This window comes from Lissotriton vulgaris, chromosome 1_1 (assembly GCF_964263255.1).
Source record: "Lissotriton vulgaris chromosome 1_1, aLisVul1.2, whole genome shotgun sequence".
NCBI classification, from domain to species: domain Eukaryota; kingdom Metazoa; phylum Chordata; class Amphibia; order Caudata; family Salamandridae; genus Lissotriton; species Lissotriton vulgaris.
The window spans coordinates 1,106,212,231-1,106,233,943 of NC_141685.1; the positions used below are offsets into that span (position 1 = coordinate 1,106,212,231).

General features: G+C 44.2%; 1 protein-coding gene across 3 annotated transcripts in view; it reads left to right on the forward strand.

Moving 5' to 3' along the window:
* The window catches only part of LOC147748685 (A.superbus venom factor 1-like), a 1,068,833-nt gene that overhangs the window by 676,854 nt on the left and 370,266 nt on the right, over positions 1 to 21,713 (forward strand). For all 3 annotated transcript variants that reach the window (XM_086963563.1, XM_086963565.1, XM_086963569.1), the window contains exons 26-27: positions 7,290 to 7,449; positions 8,003 to 8,098. In XM_086963563.1, coding sequence (XP_086819689.1) covers positions 7,290 to 7,449; positions 8,003 to 8,098 — 256 coding nt within the window. The remainder of the gene's footprint in view (positions 1 to 7,289; positions 7,450 to 8,002; positions 8,099 to 21,713) is intronic.

A 21,713-nucleotide genomic window follows, 5' to 3' on the forward strand; every position in this document is an offset into this window, starting at 1 on the left:
CATGGAAGAGGAGTTCACCTAGAGTACCCACCCCTGTGTATTCCCAGAGCTCCATTCCCATATGGTCTGCTGAGGATCAGAAGATGTGAATGGAGCTGAAGGGAATTTCTAGCACGTACCCAGAAATCCCGGGTAGGAGCTGCAGTGCTCTGAGATGGTACTCATAGGCCACCTGAAGGAGGCTATTTGCGGATACCGACATTGCCAAGCCAGGGAGGAACAGTACCCATACCAGAGTTAACTTTAGTAAAATCATATACTCTTGATTAGATCCACCCATGAACAGGTTCCTGGAACACTTTTAAAATGTATGTAAACCTTGTGTCTATAGAGAACCAACTGCATTTGTAAATGCAAGGACAAGTCTAGAAAAAGTCTCTGACAAGGTAAAAAACAGACCATCAAGGGGCAAGGCTGTAGCTGGGTGTCTTAGTTGGAGGGGTTGTCTTCGGGGAGCTACTGGATGAAGTCAATGTGAAGATGTCTACATTCTGACTTAGCCGCTTTGTTGGAAGACGAACATCTATAGCGGGATGAAATTGGAGGCTTCAACTGATGAGAGGTCTACATGACTGAATATACCTTTAGCAAAGGACTGCTGAACAGGACTTGCTGCTGTGTAGAAGAATGTAGAGGAAGCTGCTGAGAAGTCGGGACAACCGGCAATGCAACATGGGCAGATAGACAAGTTTGTTGGTCCCTGTCTCCACTTGGTTCTCAAGCAACTTTAGCCCAAAAAAATGTAATTCTCAAGATTTGGGTTTGGCTACCTGGGCACATTTAGCAACACAATGAAGCAATGAAGGGTCCAGGACTGAATGGGCACCCTTTGGGGAGTTAGGACTCATTCATACTGGGGCCAGGTGTGGGTTCAAGACGGTTTGAACCTTTTCTGTTCCGGAGCTCTTAAAAGGAGGCCAGTCAACTAGCCCTTGAAGTTACTTTGGTTGTTCTTGGCTCAAGAAGTAGATAGGGGCTCAAACAGCAGGGCAGGTCTCTGAAGGTTCAAGGCAGACTTCAGATGGCAGAATAGTCCATCCAGGTGCAGCAAAGCAATCCTCTGAACAACACAGCAGGCCACAGCAACAGAGTCCTTCAGCAGGTCCCGAAAGTAAACTGAAGAGTGGGTCAGAGGGTCCTATTTTCATACCTGGTGCCTTCTTTGAAGTAGGAAAAGTTTCTAGTTATCGTACTTTAAAGTCCTTGGAACTTGCTGCCTCCCCTGTCCTGGCTCCAGACTGTCTGCATGATCAATGCAGAGGTGACACGTTTTTTTGTGTGATGGCAGGGCACAGCCTATTTATTTGTGAGTGGAGCTCTGCCCAGCTCCACCTCCGATCCTGCCAGTGATGGCCTATCCAGGCACACCTAATCCTTTTATTGTGTGGCTGTGTGGAAGGAATAAACTGAGTTCAACTTTCAACTACAACCAGTCATGGGACTCATGAACAGGCTGCAGGTACCAAATAATTAGAGCAGGGAAATGCCAACTTTCTAAGAGTGGCATTTTCAGAAATGTGACTTACAATCTGACTTTACCATTAAGATGGATTTTAAATTACAATTTTTCAGACACCAAACATTAAATTGACCTATTCCCAATGATACATTAGCACTTAAATGTCATAAGGCAACCCAATATTATCTTATGGTAGAGGAAGGCCTCAAGGAGTGAAAAATGTAGGAGTTTTTCACTATCAGGACATGTAAGACTTAAAAGTACATGTACAACCTTTTTGTTAGAATGAACCCTGCCCAATGATCTACCTAGGATGTAATTTAGTGGTAATAAATGGGGTGTTTAAGGCTTTGGTGTGGAGGTTATTTTGCCAAGTCGATTTGTCAGTTTAAAGCTGCATTCAGTCTGCAATGGAAGACCTGGATTATGGTTTAAGAGGCTACTTAGGTGTGTGGCACAATACTTGCTGGAGGCCATTAATTCACAGATCTTGGCCATATGGTATACCACTCTACTAGGGATGTATACATAAATTAAATATGCCAAATGGGTGTAAGCCAATTTACCATGTTTTAGGGAGTGAGCACACGCACCTTACCACTAGTTAGAAGTGGCAAAGTACACAGAGTCCTAAGGCCAACAAAAATAAATCCTTAAAATCATAGGAGGGGTGGAAGCAAAGTTTGGGGTTGACCCTGCACAGAGGGTCAAGTCCAACAGCTCTAATAAGTAGCCATCAGCTTCCATATTCCATCATGCCTTGTACTGGCAATTGCTCAGGAACTACAGTACTCTTTGAGGCTGAGTATCACATTCAGATTCTACAAATATGTACCCATCCTAAAGCCTAAGACTATTTGGGATTTTCCAGGTAAATCCTTCTCAGTGAGTATGTTTGTTTTTTGGTGCCTGGTAGATGAAGTGCAGTTTCTTGCAATGAGCCCCATCCAAACAGATTCAGCTTTCACAGAAAGGGTTAGCAATCTAGTACATTCTTGTCTGTTTCATTAACATTGAGAGGAGATGTTGTCTATTTCAAACAGTTTGTTGCTGTAAGACACAGGAGGAAATCCTCGAGGACTATCTGCACTTCCCTCAGTTACAGCAGGTTGAGATGGTATCTCACTTCTTTTCTGGTCTAGACACCTTGTATCATAACAGCATAAAGGAACACGCCCCATACTCTCAGTAATACATCCTATAGTATCCATGGCTTCCGTAGATCACAGTGAAATGGCATTTCTTCCTTTAAATTCTAAAGATGCACCACCAGAGGCAGAGACTACCAGACTGTGCCACCAACACTACCATTAGCGCACGAACCCTGACAAATGCGGAGCTTCGTGTTTCCACGGGGACGTTTTCTACCTTTATGATTAAAACCCGGTAAGCCACGTATGCCTGATCTTCATCTCTCCTTGCAGCAAGCATTATAAGCACAATCAGTAATTGTACTTTTTAATTGTGTAGATACCTCGAGTGAATCCCAATGTCCAGCGTCCCCGGGCCAACTTTCTAATCTTGCCATAAACGCCATCATTTACAAGTCAATTGTAAGTCTTTTTGACTCATCTAAATGCACCTAATGTAATTCATACCCCTTTCCTCCTCTTTTTAAATAAACACTCATACAATGTTTGAACTTTCCGCAGGACATACCGGTCTTTTCGCGGATTTCTTTGAATGTGATTATCTGACACAAGGCACCGATTTATTAGGTAGGCCCTCAAATGGTGTGTTTATTTTAATTTCAATTGTGCGACTACGGCATTTTTTGAGTAGATAAGTAATTTGTACCTATTACTTAATATTAATAGGTTGCTAGTCCCCCTTTGTCCTGAAGAAGACCCCGCCGCAAGGATTCCACTGATACCTGCTCATTCTGGGGTCGAAACGTTGACAAGTCCCTGCTCAAATACAGCCCCCTATCCATTATTCTTACATACTATGTATTGTGGGGCATGTGTTCGATGAAATAATTTTGTTCGGATCATTGACCGTTATGTATATTCAGAATTGATTTTCGGATACATCAGATATACATCTGTTTTTATTGTCAATATTTCCTACCTGCACTACCCTCACTATATCACTTCCTCTTTACCTCCAGGGGCACTACTCAACCTTTTTAAAATGATAATGTTGGATACTATATTCTTGGTTTGTTCTATAATGTGATTAAAACATTGTAGACGCATTTATTGTCTCTGTATTGAGTTTCATTTGTATACAATTATCTTCCTTCCACTGGGACCCCTTCCCTCTTAGCACCAACACTACCATGAGCAAATGTGTAGCCAGGGTGAAGGGAAGAATGTTATACTAGAAATATGACTTCTCAGCCACAGATCTTAGACAAGTCCTATTTTCAGCTGCTATGAGAATGATGAAGGAGGCATCTTGCAGATTTCTTGGGCACTTCCAAACTCCCCTATAGAGTTTAGATAACTTTTGATACCTTGCTTATATATGAATCATTTCTTTCCTACTCCACTTGCATGCAAATGTCAGGGCTGGTATTGATATGGTTCCACTCTGTGGAGCATTATTCTGAAAAGAAAAATGTCTGGAAGTAATTAATTCCCTTTTATGTCAGGGAGGGTTGAACAGGAACAGTAGCTACTGTTGTTTAAAGGTGATTGTATTCTTATGCAAAATATTGAAATTAGGGCACTTTCTTTTATGGAAACACTGGAAGAGGTGTTTTGAAAAGACAAAGTGTACCAATCATGTATCATGTGTGAAATTGAGCACCAATTTGTCTTTGCTTGCTCTTCGGCATTCTTCGAGGTGATGTGTGATACCTACCAGTTACGGAATGAGGCCCCATAGGAGGAGAGTTTGGAAGTCCTTGCCTCATTGTGGGACTTGGCTTCCCTTTCAAGGCCTTTGGTTGCTGATTCCTCTGCTCCTTGATGTATTCCTGTGCTTTTAGGACTGACGTTGCCATTGTTAGTGCTGCCGGTGAGTGGTTTGAACCCCTTTCTGATCTTGGTTGTTGCACCTATTCCTTGGTTTATAGTGGGATTTAAAGAATATTTCCCCCCCCTCTAGACTTACAGCATTAAAGGGTTCTTTCTTCACACGTCCTCATGTATATGGAGGACCAAAAAGCACAAAATGAAATTCAAAAGCATAAAAAAATGGAAGCTTTAGAACAATAGAGCCTGAAGTATCACTATAGATCTCTTATGAAACCAGCAGGCTTTCTTTCAAGATCACATGCAAGTCTGTCATTTTTCTTAGGGAGTTTCTTCCTAGAATCGCTGCATCAGTCTACATAACCAACTATTGAAACTCTCTAAAGACTGCAGAATTACTGAATGTTTGTCCACCATACCCGCGTTACTACACACTTTCCTTTCATCTGTTTCTTTACCTTTGTTCTCCTTATCTGGAGGCACAGATGTTGCCTGTGCAGTTCAATGGTGCTCTCTGACCTAAAGAGTGTGGCTTCAGATAAACTTTTAAGAAAGAGAAATCATACTTTGGTGATCTACACTTTTTAGTAGTCTTGGGGCTGCTGCTTTGGCTGTTGGGAAAGTTAGAAATTTCTCAGTGGGTAACGCTGTACATCCAGGCAGTATCGAAAGGAGAAGTCTTATCACTTCTCTAGGGTTGCAGGGTGCCCTCAATCAAAAATATAGATGTCTTCAGACCCTCCAAGGATTTATGTAATTTTGTATCTCCTTTCCCACTGCCCATACCACGTGAAATTTAGTGATGTCGCCCTCCAGCGAATCTCTTGGCAGAGATCCTACTGCAGAAATTGGCTTGTATACATTTTACAACAAATCTGCTGTGTCAGTATCAGTATCCCTTCTCAAAGTAGAAGGTGTTGGCATTCTTTTGCATCTTCATTTCAAAGGATTTTGCTGACAGTGTGTTTCAATCAGCATCAGGGACTAAGGGCTTGGTCCTCAGCCGAGTGCAAGGTACCCTAGGCTTTTAAAACGGATGATTCAGTAGTGGAAATGATGAGAATAGTTTAGACATTGAAGACTTTGATGAATGAAATAGCCTCTTATCTCCAAGAGAAATTGACATTTCCCTTGGAGCGATGACCAGTGGCAAGAGAAGCTGTTGCAGAAGTAGAGGTGGTTGGAAAGGAGTTTGCACCAGGTCGACCACGAGAATTATTAATCAGCTGTGGCGATAAAACATTGAACTTGTTCATGCCAATGTGTGACTAGTTGTTGTTGAAGTTAAAAGGCACCTCTTCTTTGAAGTTGTGATTGATATGTTGTCAGTCTTTGATGTTGAACATATTGAGTGGAACCTTATAATTATGTTGATGGCTATAATGTTGAATAGGAATGATGCAAAAGTCAGGGATGTTTTTTCTTCTTCATTTCCTTGAAAACTACCTTTTACCTGCCCAGCACCCTGCCCATAGGGCTAATGCGGGCCAACCTTAGGGGTGACTTATATGTAGTAAAGGGGAGTTGTAGATGTGGAAATCACTTTGCATGCCACGTCACTGCGTCAGTAAACCGTGTGCGCAGGCCCTACAGTGGAAGAGATCTGAGACAGATTTGAAAGGCTACTTCGGTGGGTGGTGCAAGCAGCACAGAAAGCCCACTAGAAGCATATAATTTACAGGCCCTGGTTATATGGAATACCACTGTACCAGGGACTTACAGGTAAATTAAATATGCCAAACAAGTGTAGACCAATCTCACCAAGTTCACATGAGAGAGCACAAGCCCTTTAGCACTGATCAGCAGTGGTAACGAGCCCAGTGTTATAAAACCACAAATAACGGATCAGAAAAAAATACAGGAGGAAGTCAAAAGGTTCTGGGATGATCCTGCAAAAAGGGATAAGTCCAACACCTTTTCTTCTTCATTTCCCTGGAAATCAGGATCAAGGAGACAGGTGCACATTTCCTGATAACTCTTCTTGCTTGTACTGCTCCCCACTGAAACGTTGCTACTTTTTTTCCCTCAACTGAATATGTTTACTTACTTAAGACTTCTTTTTGACATCTTCTGACAGAAAGAACACTTTTCTACTGAATTTAAGTTAGGTAGGCAGATGCCATAGAGTACCTGAAAGTCATTTGCAGCCTTCTTTCGGCGACACATGCGGCAATTAGATAAATGTATTTGCCTGGTGAAACTTCCTCTGACAAAAAAGTGAATCCAATCAGAAACAAATGTTTGAAAATACTCCTGTTTGCAAAAGACATCAAGTCAAATTCAAAATTTAACCAGAGCAGGTTCAGTTTCTCCCCGAAAGATCAACAAACACGCCTCATGGTCAGGTATTCTTCTTGCATGAGAAAGAGAAGAGATCGAAGACCACGAGTCAACTGCAATACAAAGTGTGGTGAAATGTGGAAAGTGCTGGCTTTTTAAGGGAGCACTGCCAAATTCCCAGTTTCCATGGTTTATGCCTATCTTGCGCTGTGTTGTTTTCTACTTTTAGACAACAAACGTAGACTTTCTGCTGAAGCATTTTTTTAAAGTAATTGTTAAGGTTTATTTGGGTATATTGTATAAAGATAAACAAACGGATTTCAGAAACGTTAGCCCTAGATGTTTTGCAATAGTTTATCAGTATTTAGATATATCTGTTATTCCATAAAAATATATGGGTCATGGATATGAAAAACTTTTCATAGATCACACACCTGTGCGGAAATCTTCAGGTGTTGTTATTCATATTAGTGAAGATCCAACAATACAGAAAAACGTTTCCAAAAAGTGTTTGGGTAGATAATTCTGCCACCAGAATCAAGTTTCCAGGGGAAAATCTATGCATACTCTTAACACTCAGATTTCTTGCCACCAAGTTCTGTCTCTCATCATTTTGTCCACACTTGTAGGTTGACTGCCTATGTGGTCAAGATTTTCGCATTGGCTTACAACCTGATCAGCATTCAGAATAACGTGATCTGCGGCTCAGTGAAGTGGCTTATCTTGAACAAGCAGAAGCCAGATGGTATTTTCAAGGAGGACCAGGCTGTGAGTGATACATCTATGATGGTGAGTGCTAATTTACACTTCTCATGAGGAACTGCTAACTTACTTATTTTGGGGAAGACAGTCAAGAGCATTGGTCCAGAAGGCGTTCATAATGAAGCCACTGTACATCATCATGAACTCTACCATTTTGTGACTTTGTGTCTTCTTCAACGTGCTCTGAGACACTGATTTAAAACAGAAACACAAAAACACAGAGGATTCACAAAATATCTGCAGCCTCAGTGACCACAGTAAACTTTGTGCCTCAAAGATGTAAACAGACCTGTATTGTCAACACATTATAATCAAATGCATCCTCGATTTACAAACAGTAATACAAAGCCACTTTGGCAAACTAGTCTGCAATTTCCTAATTACAAAACACCCAGATGCAAATCACATTTGTGCGGGGTTAAGATGGACTTCATGGATATCTTAGCTCCAGTAATTGTATGCAAACAGTTTTTTGCACTTTTTGGCATGGTTTTAGAATGTTTAGCAATTTTAGCAATATCTTGTACCTCTGGCTTTTGATAATAATAACTACTTGTTTTTCGGTCCTTTTCTCATAAAGGGTGGTGCCAGTGGAAATGAACCAGAAGCATCTCTCACTGCCTTTGTACTCATCGCACTTGCAGAGAGCCGAGAAATATGTGGAGATCAAGTGAATGTAAGCATTTTCCTTCACCTTCAGCAATGTCAAATAGCTTCTTTGGCTTGTTTGAGGTACTCCAAGGCCCTCTTCTGTGTACTAATTCAATGAAACAGAATGGATGGCCAATTATTTATGTGTGTGCACCCACACTTTGTAGCAGTCTTTCCCCTGACATAAAAAAATCAGCACCAACCTGCTACACATTTGCAAGACATGAAAGGTGACTTTATTTCAGCCTGGCATTACTGAAAGGCGGATGTTAACTTTGTAAAATCCAAATATTTAACAAACTCAAGCATACAATGTACCCTGAATTACACTCAGCAAATCATGTTTGTAAGAAAGTGAATTATTGTTTGGGGTGGGCAACTGCCCACTTCAAGGATTAATCACATCCTCAAAGTCACTAAATTAACCCAAACTCTACCCCTAGTAGCTGTGGCTCAGAAAAGACAGGCTTAAATTAGGACAAAGTAGGAAGTATCTATGCAGTACCAAAACAGTAATAAAGTCAAAACACCATGCAATAAAAATCCAATTTGATAAACACAATGGCAAAAATCCAATAAGTAAAAATAGCACGAAAAAAGACAAACCACCAATGTTAGTAAATGGTTGTAGTAGATCTGGTCAAAGATGTAACCTTCTTACTTAGCATTTTAAACCCCAACCAACAACAGGAGTAGACCTCTAAGGTCACAAGAACCTCAGTCGAGGAACTTAAGGGTCTCATAAGGTGTCACACAGAGACCAACAGCATGGTCCACTCCAGGTCCACTTGCCATTGGTCAGCTGGGAACTCCCCTGAAAAGTCCTCTTTCAACTTATTTTCTCTCTGTAGCCACACAGGTGGGCAGGCAACTAGCCCTGGCAGTCTACTTCTTTCTCCTGAGTTCAAGAGGAAACAGGCCAAGTCTTTATGACTGCTCTCAAATGACCGGCAGCCCGTCCAGTGGGCTTCTGATCTTAAGCAGGTTTCAAAAGTGTTCTGAAATGGGTGCCTGGAGGTGCCACTTTTATACATGGCATCAGCTAGTGAGTGGTGGTGACTCCTAAATACTCCCTAATCAATGGGGTAAATGTTCCAGGGGCCAATACCATAAATGTTTTCAGTAATTACTATTTTCCTTACTGCAAATAGGCCCACAAATACTTCCAAATCCCAAAAACACACCACAGTTTCATTAATTGTACTAGTGAATCTTAAATTCAGGGAATTATCATTTAAAGTAGAGATAAAACCATTAGCCTTCTCACGCGAACCCCTCCACAATATAAACAAATCGTCACTGTACCTGGACCAGATTACAACATTTTCTCTATACTCAGCTGCAAAGTCAGCCCTGAGCGCCTGCTCCTCCCACCAGCCCATTTGAAGATTCCCATAGCTGGGGGCAAAGCAGGTACCCATGGCTGTGCCCCTTACCTATCTAAGTATCCCTGCCGAACAGGAATATTTTGTTTTCCAGGCATAATCTGGCCATGGCTAGCAACATTTCTGAATGCTGATACTACCTGATGGGTCTTGTGTCAAGGAAGTGTCTTAAGGGCTCTAAGGCCATCCTCATTAGCAATACTCGTATACAATGACGCTACGTCAAGTGTAATTAGCAAACATGATTCATCCCAGGTTGTGTCATGTATTCTCCTCAAAAAGTCTCTAGTGTCCTGGATGTAGGACAGGAGTGACTTAACAATATCCTGCAGAAAGTAGTCTATATATCTGGAAGTTGTCTCAAACAGACTACTGAGCACCGATATTATCCGCCTTCCTGGGGGGATTTTGCATGTCCTTGTGGATTTTGGGGATCATATATAGTATGGGTGTTACAGGATCATCCACCTTCAAATACCCATACTCCCCATCATTGAATAAGCCCGTCCCTCTCCACCTTGATAATTTGTTGTGGTATTATACATATACATGAAACTGAAAAAATATGAACAATTCAATTACAAAACATTAAATTTATTACCAAACAGATAACATAACAAAAATTATATTTAACCCCTTGCATGTACAGGACGGCTGGTAGCCGTCCTGCGCCATGGTGCTTGTGTGCGTAGGACGGCTCTTGGCCGTCCTTGCACATAGCACTGTAATTCCTCTGGTGCGGGTGCCAGAGGGATTTTATTCTCCCCCCCAACAGCCTCGGGAGCTGGGAAAGAGCTTCTCCAGCTCCCGAGGCTGTCTCTTTGGTTTCTGTGAAATGACGATCAGTGCACACGTCGCACTAACGTCATTTCATAGAAACCAAAACTCAAATGAGCCAATCGGCTCATTTGAGTTTTACTTTCGACATGCTCAGGGGGCTATATCAGGCCCCTGAGCACGTATAGAAGAGAGAGGTATCATTGGAAAGGGAGGAATCTCCCCTTTCCAATGGTACCCCTCCCAAGTGAATCGCTGCTTCGGGACTGCCCCAGGAGGGCGAACCCCAAACAGGGATCCACCCTCTGGACAACAGGGAGGGGGGAGCAGCCCCTTGGGCAAGGGCCTTTGCTCCCAATATTGTATTTTGGGCAGATTCAGTCTTTCCAGTAGCCTCCAATCCAGCCCCCCAGAGGGCCCACAAGATGCCAGGGATTTACAAAATATATATATTTAGGGGATGGAGCTTGCTGAGATGGGCATGCCAATGCCCCCACCCCGCAATATTTTACAGTCTTTCTTCCCCCCTTGGTAGGTAGTTGGGGGAGTAGCCCCCAATCTCCCCCCGAGGGGCAGAAAGCCCACTAGATGCCAGGGATTCATTTTATATGTTATTTAGGGGTGGGGCTGCAAGAGATGGGCATGCTAATGCCCCACCCATGCAATAATTTACTGTTTTTCTGACCCCCCAGGAGGTTGATGGAGGCAATTGCCCCTGATCTGCCCTGGGGGGGGGGGGGGGGGGCAAAAAGCACATTCGGCACCAGGATTTTTTTTATGTATATAGGGGCCGGCTCCCCAAAATGGGAATACTAATGCCCCCACCCCCAAAAAAAAGCCACAGTCTTTCTGCCCCCCCTGGAGGCTGGGACAATAGCCCCTGATCTGTTCCAAGGGGAAGAAAGCCTACTAGGCACCAGAGATTTGGTTTTTTATTAGGCATGAGCGAATTTTGCGGATCTCGCGTTCGCGAATTTTGCGGATTTGCGGATTCGCAATCCGCAAAATCCGCGAATTCCCGCGAATTTGCGGATTTTTATTTTTTGTGTTCGCCCGTGTTTCTGCCAGTTCGCGAGGGTTTTGTACACTTTCGCAAATTGCGAACTTACCTGTCGGGTCGCAAGTTTCGCGAACTTGTTGTTTCTACGTGTCCAGCCTGTTTGGGACACTCTTCTTCATCACTGCCACTCTCTGTCACCACTGCCACTCTCTGACTACTCATGCCACCCTCTGGCCCACCCATGCCACCCTCTGTTTCATCACCACACCCTCTGGTTGTCCGGTGTACATTATTTTCGGCAAAGCAAAGCACACCTTCCCTGCCTCAAGTGACCTGAATTAATTTGGGGCTGATTAATGTGTCACAGAATATTTTTTTAGCTGGCACCTGCTTCCTTAGTGCGCCCTGATTAGTGATCTTTTGCACTTGCTAAGTGCTTTCATTGTTGCAAAATTAGTTACAACACCTGCCCTGCCCCAACTGACAATAATGAATTAGGGGCTGATTAATGGATTTTAACTTCCAGCCTGGCTCCTGCTTGTCTCCCTTAGCTGTAATTCAGGACCTTTGTGGCATATGTGTAACTATTCTGAGGTTCAGAGCAGGGTCACATAATAGTTTCAACTGGCAACTGAACTCTGGAGGGGCCCCTCAGGAAGCACTACAGGAAATGGCTACTAATGATGAGCCTGAACTTTTGAACCTGGTAAGTAGTTACTTTCAGTTTTGCTAAGATCGTATTTCTGCAATTTTGCACTTATTCGCGGGGCGCGAACTCACGCGAACTCACGCGAACAGTGCGAGCAGTGCGAGCAAAATCCGCTGCTCGCGGATTTGCGGATTTTGCGGGAGATTCGCAAATCTCGCGGATTGCGGATTTCCCGAAAATCCGCAAAATCCGCGAGCGGAACGGATTTTCCGCCCACCCCTATTTTTTATACATGTAGATGGGGCTGGCCAAAATGGGCATGCCAATGCCCCAACCCCCCCAAAACAAATCCACAGCCTTTCCTCTTCCCCCACACCCCAAAAAAATTTCACACTCTTTCTGTCCCCCCGGAGGCAGATGGGGCATACAAATGACGTCATGCCTCCCCCAAAAAATTCACAGCCTTCATCTCCTGGGAGGCAGATGGGGCAATAGCCCCCAATCTGCCTCCCTGGTGGGGCAGAGAGCACACTAGGCATCAGGAATTATTTTTATGTATATAGGGGAAGGGGCTGCCCAAAATGGGTATGCTAATGCCCCCACCTCCACAAAATTCTACAGTCTTTTTTGCCTCTCCGGGTAGTAGATGGGGGCAATAGCCCCATTTGACATCTTAAATTGGGGGGGAGGGGGGGTTATACGTAGAGATGGAAGCTTCCCAAAATGGGCATGCCAATGCCTCCACCCCCCAAAAAAACTGCCACAGCCTTTCTGCCTCTCCCGGGAGGTGGATAGTGGCAATAGTCTCTAATCTGCCCTCCCGGGAAGTTTGCAGATTCACACAGGTTCCAGAACTTTCCATCACAGAAATGTGAGGAAAATTTATTTTTCTTTTTACAAAGTTTGAGATTTGCCAGGGATTCTGGGTAACAGAACCTGGTGAGAGCCACACAAGTCACCCCATCCTGGACTACCCTAGGTGTCTTGTCTTAAAAAATGTATAGGTTTGCTAGGTTCCCCCAGTTGCAGACAGAGCTATGGTTCAAAATCAACAGCTAGGCACTTTGCAACAAAAAGAGTCCGTTTTCACTGAAAAATGTGGTGTGTCCATGTTGCTTTTTGGCTCATTTCCTGTCGCGGGCACTAGGCCTACCCAGACAAGTGAGGTACTATTTTTATTAGAAGACTTTGGGGAACTTGGGGTGGGTGGAATTTTGTGGATACTTGTAGATTTCAGTACTTTCCATCACAGAAATTGTGTTTTTTTACCAAGTTTCAAGTTTGCATGGGATTATGGGTAAAGAACCTGATGGGAGCCAAACATGTAACCCCATCCTGGATCCCCCTAGGGGTCTAGTTTTCAAAAATGTATAGGTTTGCTTGGTTTCCTTAGGTGCCGGCTGAGCTAGGGTTTAAAATCCACAGCTAGGCACTTTGCAAATGTGGTGTGTCAACAGTGCATTTTGGCCCATTTCCTGTTGCAGGCACCTGGCCTACCCACACAAGTGAGGAACAATTTTTGGGGAATGCGGGGTGGGTGGAATTTCGTGGATCCTTGCAGATTCCAAAACTTTCCTTCACAGAAATGTGAGGAAAATGTGTTTTTTTTACAAAGTTTGGGAGTTGCAAGGGAGTCTGGGTAACAGAACCTGGGATGAGCCACACACGTTAACCCATTCTGGATTCCCCCAGATATCCAGTTTTCAAAAACATATAGGTTTGCTAGGTTTCCCTAGGTGCTGGCTGAGCTAGGGTTTGAAATCCACAGCTAGGCACTTTGCAAAAAAGGGTCACTTTTCACTGTAAAAATGTGGTGTGTCCACATTGCGTTTTGGCCCATTTCCTGTTGCAGGCACCTGGCCTACCCACACAAGTGAGGTTTCATTTTTATTGAGACACTTTGGGGAATGCGAGGTTGGTGGAACTGTGTGGATCCACTCAGATTCCAGATTTTTCTGTCACAGAAATATGAGGAAAATGTGTTTTTGACAATGTTTGATGGGAGCCACACACGTCACCCCATCCTGGATTCCCCTGGTTGTCTAGCTTTCAAACATATATATGTTTGCAAGGTTTCCCTAGGTGCCGGAGTTGAGGTAACCTGTTACAGGGGAACATGGCAGCCAGAAGCTAACGGCTGCGGCTGAGTTCCTCTGGCGTCCGATGCTCGATCTCGCCAGGAGCTGCAGCGGGCACTTCTAAAAATGCTTTTTTTCTGATAATAAATTGATCCCGAATCCCCCCTCCCCTTTACCTCGATCTTGGGGCTCCTTTTCCTTTTTTCCCTTCTGTTTTTCTTTTCTTTTCTTGAAGAGGCTTTTCTTTTGCGGCCGGTGAGGCTTTCTCTGCCGCAGCTCGATGGTGTGGACGGAAAGGAGAGAGCAGCCCCGGAACCTTCGCGGCTGCGTTTCATGGGTGCAGCAAGGGAGTGGCGGCGGCGGTCTCCGGGTCGGCAGTTCCGGGTTTTTACTCCTGGAGCCTGCTTCCTCCATCACGCCCCGAGCAGGAAGTGCAAGCCGATACAAACAGGCGTCCGGGTGAACTATGAGGAGAACAACGAGCAGAGAGCCCAGGCAGTCAAATCCTGACAGCGCTACTGGCATTTTTGCACGTAAAGAAGGAGGTATGGTCCTGTAATTTTTTCCTGGGGGCTTTTTGGGCTTTTTGGACTCACTAACTCTCTTGCCTGCCTCTCTCCCCAGCGTCTCCCACAGGGATGTAACAACTCAGCAGATCGCTGAGGGTTCCTACCTGAGAGATTTCTATGACTGCAATGCAGCGAAAAGGGTCAGTTTGGGTGAGGTCAAGGGTCCGGTTGAGAGAGTGCAGGTCCGGGGGTGCCATAAGAACTGCATGGAGGAGGTTGGCTACACTCTCCCCCACAGTACCCCCCGTTGTGTGACTGCAAAACAACTGTTCGAACCAGCAGAGCCTGGCATCTGTTGTTACACTTTGCATAATAGGGCTCCTAATCTCATCTCGGCTCCACTAAAATCCCCCTCTGTTTCCCCCCAATCACAGAGATAAAGGCCATTGTTAGACAAAAGAAAGGGGGTCTACCCACGGAGAGGGTTCCCCTTGGTAGGGGGAGGGGGGAGAGGGAAAGCCAAAAGTGGTCTGTCCCCTAAACTAAAAATAACACCATCATTAAAGACGTACTATAAGGTCTTATTCACCTCCTCAATGGCTTCTACCTTGATTAATGCTCGGCCTGGCCTTTGCGCATCTATAGAAACCATCAACCCTCTTCTAGCCCCCCTGCCATCGTAACAGCTGAGGTGGATACGCCAGATCAGCAGGTGGCTGTTCACCCATCGGTGGAGCTTCTAATAGCTTCTCAGTACTGGACAACCTTGAAAATCTTTCTGGCACTGTGACTGTTAAGGAGAAAGTTGATGTTTCTCCCTCTCCATCCGGGACTTTGTTGGATGGGACCCCTACTTTCCCCTTGCCTCCGATTACGATTCCACCTGGGTCATTGGCTGATATCCTGCTAAGCCTAAAGGAGGATATTGGGAAAAGATTCACTATCTCGGAGGCTAATCAAGCTGCTATTCAGGCCTCATGTGAGACATTGGCACAAAAAGTGGAAGAGGTCTCATTGACATCGGATGTTCTCGAGGCAGAGATCCCAAGATCAAGGATAGTGGATAAGTTGGTACAACAAAAAAGGGAGCTAAAAGACGACATTGCGCGTCTGGAAAATCATTCAAGAAAAAACAACGTAAAAATTACTAAATGTGCCTGAAGATCTGGAGGGAGACGATATTAAAAACTTTGTGGTCTCCCTCCTAAAAGTAACCATCTTAAAAGACCTGCCGGAGTTGGATTTGGTCTCCGATATTCAAAAAGCCCACCACGATCCATACAGGAGGAATCCTGAAAAGCAACGGCCAAGGAAAATCCTAGTTAATTTCCTTACATATTCAATTAAGGAAAAAATTCTATCTTTGTGCCTGAAAGCCAGCCAGGTTAAGAGTAATTCCTTTTCCAGTTCATTTTCTTTTTCTATACGGTCCGACGTCTCTCATATCACGGCAACGAAACAGTGGGAGCTGGGCAAAAGGATGGTAACACTTAATACATTAGAGGCAAAGACCCAGCTGAGGTTTCCTGCATCCCTTCGGATAATGTGGAACAATTCTATGTACAACTTGCGTCAAATAGAGGAAGTTGATGCCCTAATAGATAAAATAAGAAGTGGAAGTGGGGTATATTTAGAGCGAGGGGGGCTAAGGCTTCTATCTGGAAGAAAAAAAAAATATATGTATATATTTTTACCCAATCATTGAACTGCCATATTACTGCACTACTGTATAGCTAAGTGCCGCTGTAGCCCTGGTGGGATTGGGCACCTGGGGGGAGGAGGGGGAGAGGAAGAGCACAGGGGGGTGTTTCAGAGGGAAAATATATACAAATTGTCCTCATTCTCAAAGGCGTCTTGAGGGGTAAGCCACTTCTGGAGAGTTCAATTGATGACTGGGTTGCTGGGGGGGTTTATAATCTGCGATGAGTACTAAAATCAGATTTATTTAGTGGAATATCAATGGGCTCCGATGCCCACGTAGACAAAGGTTGGCTATGGAATTTATAGAGCAATCTTCATCTCAAGTTCTTCTTCTGCAAGAGACTCACCTGAGCAGTTTGGAGTCTAGGACTGTTTTTGAAAAATATCGCTGGGTTGGGCAGCATTGCTCCTCTGAGCAGACAGTCCATAGTAAGGGGGTGGCGATTTTAATTAGATCATGTACCGGGGGCACTATTAAATAATTCTTAACTGATCAATTAGGAAGGTGGATAATAGCACGGGTGCCCATTGAGGGAGTTGATCTTACTATTGTTTCATTCTATGGTCCCAATGTTGACGACCCAGCCTACCTATGTAGAGTGCAGACCAAGTTAATGGAAGTCACCACCTCTGTAATATTCGGGGGTGATTTTAATGTCCTTCTCAACCCTCTCAGGGACAGGTCAAACCATAGTAAATATGCTGCTGCCCCTCGCACAAGCCGGGCTATGATTAATAGGATGCACAAGCTTGGACTAGTTGATGTTCGGAGGGCTAAAAAGGGTATAGAATAAGGTTTCCCTTTTTTTTGCAAAAAGCATGGTCATTCTTCGAGAATTGAATATATTTTTATAGACAGGTTAGGACTGGACAATCTAGCAGATATTACTATCCTACCTTGTATCCTTTCAGACCACGCCCAATCTCTTTTTCGCTCTTACGGAATAAGCCAAACCCCAATACTAGGTGGACATTGAAAAGGGCAATTCTGTCTAATTCTGATATCATTGGGACCTTAAAATTACAACAGCAGATTATTTCTCTGACAATGTAGGCTCAACATCTCCGGACTTTGCTCGGGACGCGTTTAAGGCCCACCTGCGCGGACAGCTACATAGCCTGATATGTGCCAAGAAGAGGGAAGAAGCTTTAGAATTTCAGACATTGGAGAGGGATATCTCCAAGCTTGAAGGAGATAGGCTGAAGTGTCACCCTGACAGTCTGACACAGGTCCTCAGAGACTTAGAGCATTTACGCCTTGATTACAGGGGGAAGCTAGACCACAAAGTAAGAGCACAGTTGATGGCCCACAACATGGAAAACTACGAGTACGGCGAAAAGGCGGGTGCCCTTTTGGCATGGAAAGCAAAGGCCGGCCGGGCCAAGAAAAATATCAATGAATTGATCATTGACGAGACCGGAGCGACCTCCTGTAAACAGGAGGACATGCAAAGTCACCTCCTTTCCATCTTTACTGAGCTGTACAAAGGGGAGATAACTTTAAGTCCCGGTAATATCCAAGAGTGGCTTTGTAATAAGGGACTTCCCACACTAACAGAGGGCTGCCAAGAAACTCTGGATGCCCCCATATCAGAAGACGAAATCAAGCTTCATATAAGAAAGATTAAGAACAACAAAGCTACAGGGACGGATGCTCTCCCTGGGGAAATGTATAAGATCCTCCAGGCCAAGATAGTTCCTAGACTTTGCAAACTGTTTAATTACATCTATAGCTGTGATGGCAGGGTACCTAAATCCTGGAAAGAGGCAACAATTGTAGGCGTGGGCGGAAAATCCGTTCCGCTCGCGGATTTTGCGGATTTTCGGGAAATCCGCAATCCGCGAGATTTGCGAATTTCCCGCAAAATCCGCAAATCCGCGAGCAGCGGATTTTGCTCGCACTGCTCGCACTGTTCGCGTGAGTTCGCGCCCCGCGAATAAGTGCAAAATTGCAGAAATACGATCTTAGCAAAACTGAAAGTAACTACTTACCAGGTTCAAAAGTTCAGGCTCATCATTAGTAGCCATTTCCTGGAGTGCTTCCTGAGGGGCCCCTCCAGAGTTCAGTTGCCAGTTGAAACTAGTATGTGACCCTGCTCTGAACCTCAGAATAGTTACACATATGCCACAAAGGTCCTGAATTACAGCTAAGGGAGACAAGCAGGAGCCAGGCTGGAAGTTAAAATCCATTAATCAGCCCCTAATTCATTATTGTCAGTTGGGGCAGGGCAGGTGTTGTAACTAATTTTGCAACAATGAAAGCATAGCAAGTGCAAAAGATCACTAATCAGGGCGCACTAAGGAAGCAGGTGCCAGCTAAAAAAATATTCTGTGACACATGAATCAGCCCCAAATTAATTCAGGTCACTTGAGGCAGGGAAGGTGTGCTTTGCTTTGCCGAAAATAATGTACACTGGACAACCAGAGGGTGTGGTGATGAAACAGAGGGTGGCATGGGTGGGCCAGAGGGTGGCATGAGTAGTCAGAGAGTGGCAGTGGTGACAGAGAGTGGCAGTGATGAAGAAGAGTGTCCCAAACAGGCTGGACACGTAGAAACAACAAGTTCGCGAAACTTGCGACCCGACAGGTAAGTTCGCAATTTGCGAAAGTGTACAAAACCCTCGCGAACTGGCAGAAACACGGGCGAACACAAAAAAAAAAAAAATCCGCAAATTCGCGGGAATTCGCGGATTTTGCGGATTGCGAATCCGCAAATCCGCAAAATTCGCGAACGCGAGATCCGCAAAATTCGCTCATGCTTAAACAATTGTGCTTATCCTGAAGCCCGGTAAGGACCCTCTCAAAGCGGATTCCTACAGACCAATATCCCTGCTTAATGCTGACTATAAGATATTTATAAGCATCCTAGCTGGGAGATTGGTCAAGATAGTCCCGCAACTGATAAATGTTGACTAAAGGGTTTCATCCCAGGGAGATTCATTCAAGAACTAACGTTACAGCTAATAGGTTGCATCGATCTGGCAACAACGAGGTTGGAGCCCTTGGCTGTGGCTGCATTTGATGCAGCGTTCGATCGTGTCAACTGGGTCTTCCTTTGGGAAACCCTCAAAGTCATGGGATTCGGCTCAACGTTTATACAGACCCTTATTAGATGCTAAGAGGGCGCCTCAACAGTTATGCTTTTGAGCGGCTTATTGACACTGAGCTTCAATATAACAAGGGGGACAAGGCAGGGGTGCCCCATCTCTCCCCTATTGTTCGACATCTACATTGAGGCTCTTGCTCAGGCCCTGAGGCTGGATGACCCCCTTCCAAGTTATAGACTACAGCTTTAAGTTAGCCTTATACGCGGACGATCTACTGGTCTATACCACTAACCCAGTCAAGGTTTTCCCAAGGGTGGAGGCTGTCCTGAAGGAATTTGGTCTGTACTCTGGATATCTTGTTAACTCTTCCAAGACAGAGGTCATGTGCTGGGGCTTTGACAATTGAACTAGAAGCTGCAGTAAGTATTTCAATTTGATACTATGATTCCCTGTTCAGCTTGCTGTAAGAGGGATTGGGCTTTCATCATGTATTTAACTCCCCTGCAGGCCAACATAGGAGATGATCCATCTAGCCATCGAATTACAGCTTGCCTACATGTTCGAATGTTCAATTTATTAAAAATGTTCTTTAAAAGCCGTCTCCTCAAATCCTTAAGCACCGGGCAAACACATAGTAAGTGAATTAATGTTTCATTCTGATATCCACATAGACGACAATAAGGGTCAGTGTGACAATTTTTCCAGGATGGTAACAAATCCTTTGAAAACTGTAAGCCTAGTCGATGTTTTATATATCTTTGTTTTAGGGAACTATTGAAGTGGCTTTCCAGATAGGTCTGTGGCTTTATCCCGCAATATGAGTTTATCACAGTCCACCCGTGTCGCCGTTTTGCGGTACTTGTTTTGTCTTCCAGATAAGATTCCCATTTGACCGCTTTGTTTACTATTTTGTCAAAAGTATATCTATCTGGCCTCGTGTCCCAAATTTCTTCAATTCCTATACAGTTCAGGGATTGGGTCAGGAAACCTCCCCAACTGTTCGGCACGTGCAGTTTCTGCTGGGTATCGATTTCTTTCCAGCACAGGTTGTCCAATGAGCCGTCTTCTGACATTCGTGTTTCGTGACAGAGTTTTACAAAGGTTCCCATACTGCGAAACTTCTGATTCAGAAGACCGAATTCTAGACGAACCTGCGCCGGTGCTGACGATTTTGGGAGGTTTAGGACTGCCTTGTATACCTTTGTTTGTAAGCTGTTTAACAGCCCTGCTTCTTTGCCACACCAGGTGGCCAATGCGTATGATAAAGTGGGTAGGGTTTGTGCTTTTAGCACTTTCAGCAGATGTATATAATTTGGACAACTTAGTTTTTTTTGTAGTTGCCGATATGCGTAGATCAGGGACTGTGCTTTAGCTTTTAGATCGATTTTGTGTTCTTTGTTAGTTTGTCCTCGCCCCAACTTCAGACCTAGGTACTTGTAGGATGTTTCCTCCTTTATTGGGGTACTATTTGCGTACCATTTGAATGTTGGCTTTTTTGGATCCACAATGCGGACCACTTTGGTTTTGTCTTTATTCAGTTCCAAACATTCGTGTTCCAAATAGGTTACCAAGTTGTTAATCGACCTTTGCAAGCCTATTGGCGTTTGACTCAGAACGACAATGTCATCTGCATACTGCAGGAAGGGGATAGGAATGTTTGACAAATAGGGTGGATGGCATTCCCCGACCTCCATGTGACTGACAATGTCTCCCATGTAGAGGTTGAATAAACTTGGGGCCAGTACACAGCCTTGTTTTAAGCCTTGTTGTGTTCTAATTTCAGCCGTTACGCTGCTACCGTCTCCCAATTTTACTCTGGCCCAGGTGTTACTATACAAGGCTATAATAGCCTCCAGTAGCTTCTTCAAGATACCCCATGATCTTAATTTTTCCCATAAGCGGGTTCTGTTCACTCTGTCAAAGGCTGCTCGCAGGTCTATGAAACAAGCGTACAGTCTCGTCTTCCTTTTTTCAGCTTTTTCCTTTAGGAGAGCCAGGGATATCAAGTTTGTTAGTGTGCCAGTCCTTTTCCGGAAGCCAGTTTGAAACATGGGTATTATATTCGTGTCTTCCATCCAGTCTTGGAGAAGTGATAGTAAACATGACCCATATAATTTTGCCTCAACATCCATCAGCGAAATCAGCCTATAGTTTCCTGGCTCATTATGGTCACCTTGTTTAAAAATTGGGTGGATTATACTCCCGTTCCAGGATCTTGGCAGTTTATTCTGGTTGTAAATTGAATTAAAGAATGGTGTCAAGTATTCTGCCCAGAATTCAGGTGAATGTTTGAAGATAGAGTTTGGAAGCCCGTTAGGACCCGCTGCACCCTCTTTTTTCAGGCGGTTTATTTTAGCTTTCAGCTGATCTGTTGTTACTAGGGTATCAGGCACAATGTTTACTAATTTTTCTGATTTACCAACAAGTATATTTTCAAGTTTCCCTTTGTTCCCAATTCCACAACCCAAAGTTAGCTTCAGACTTACTTCTGGTG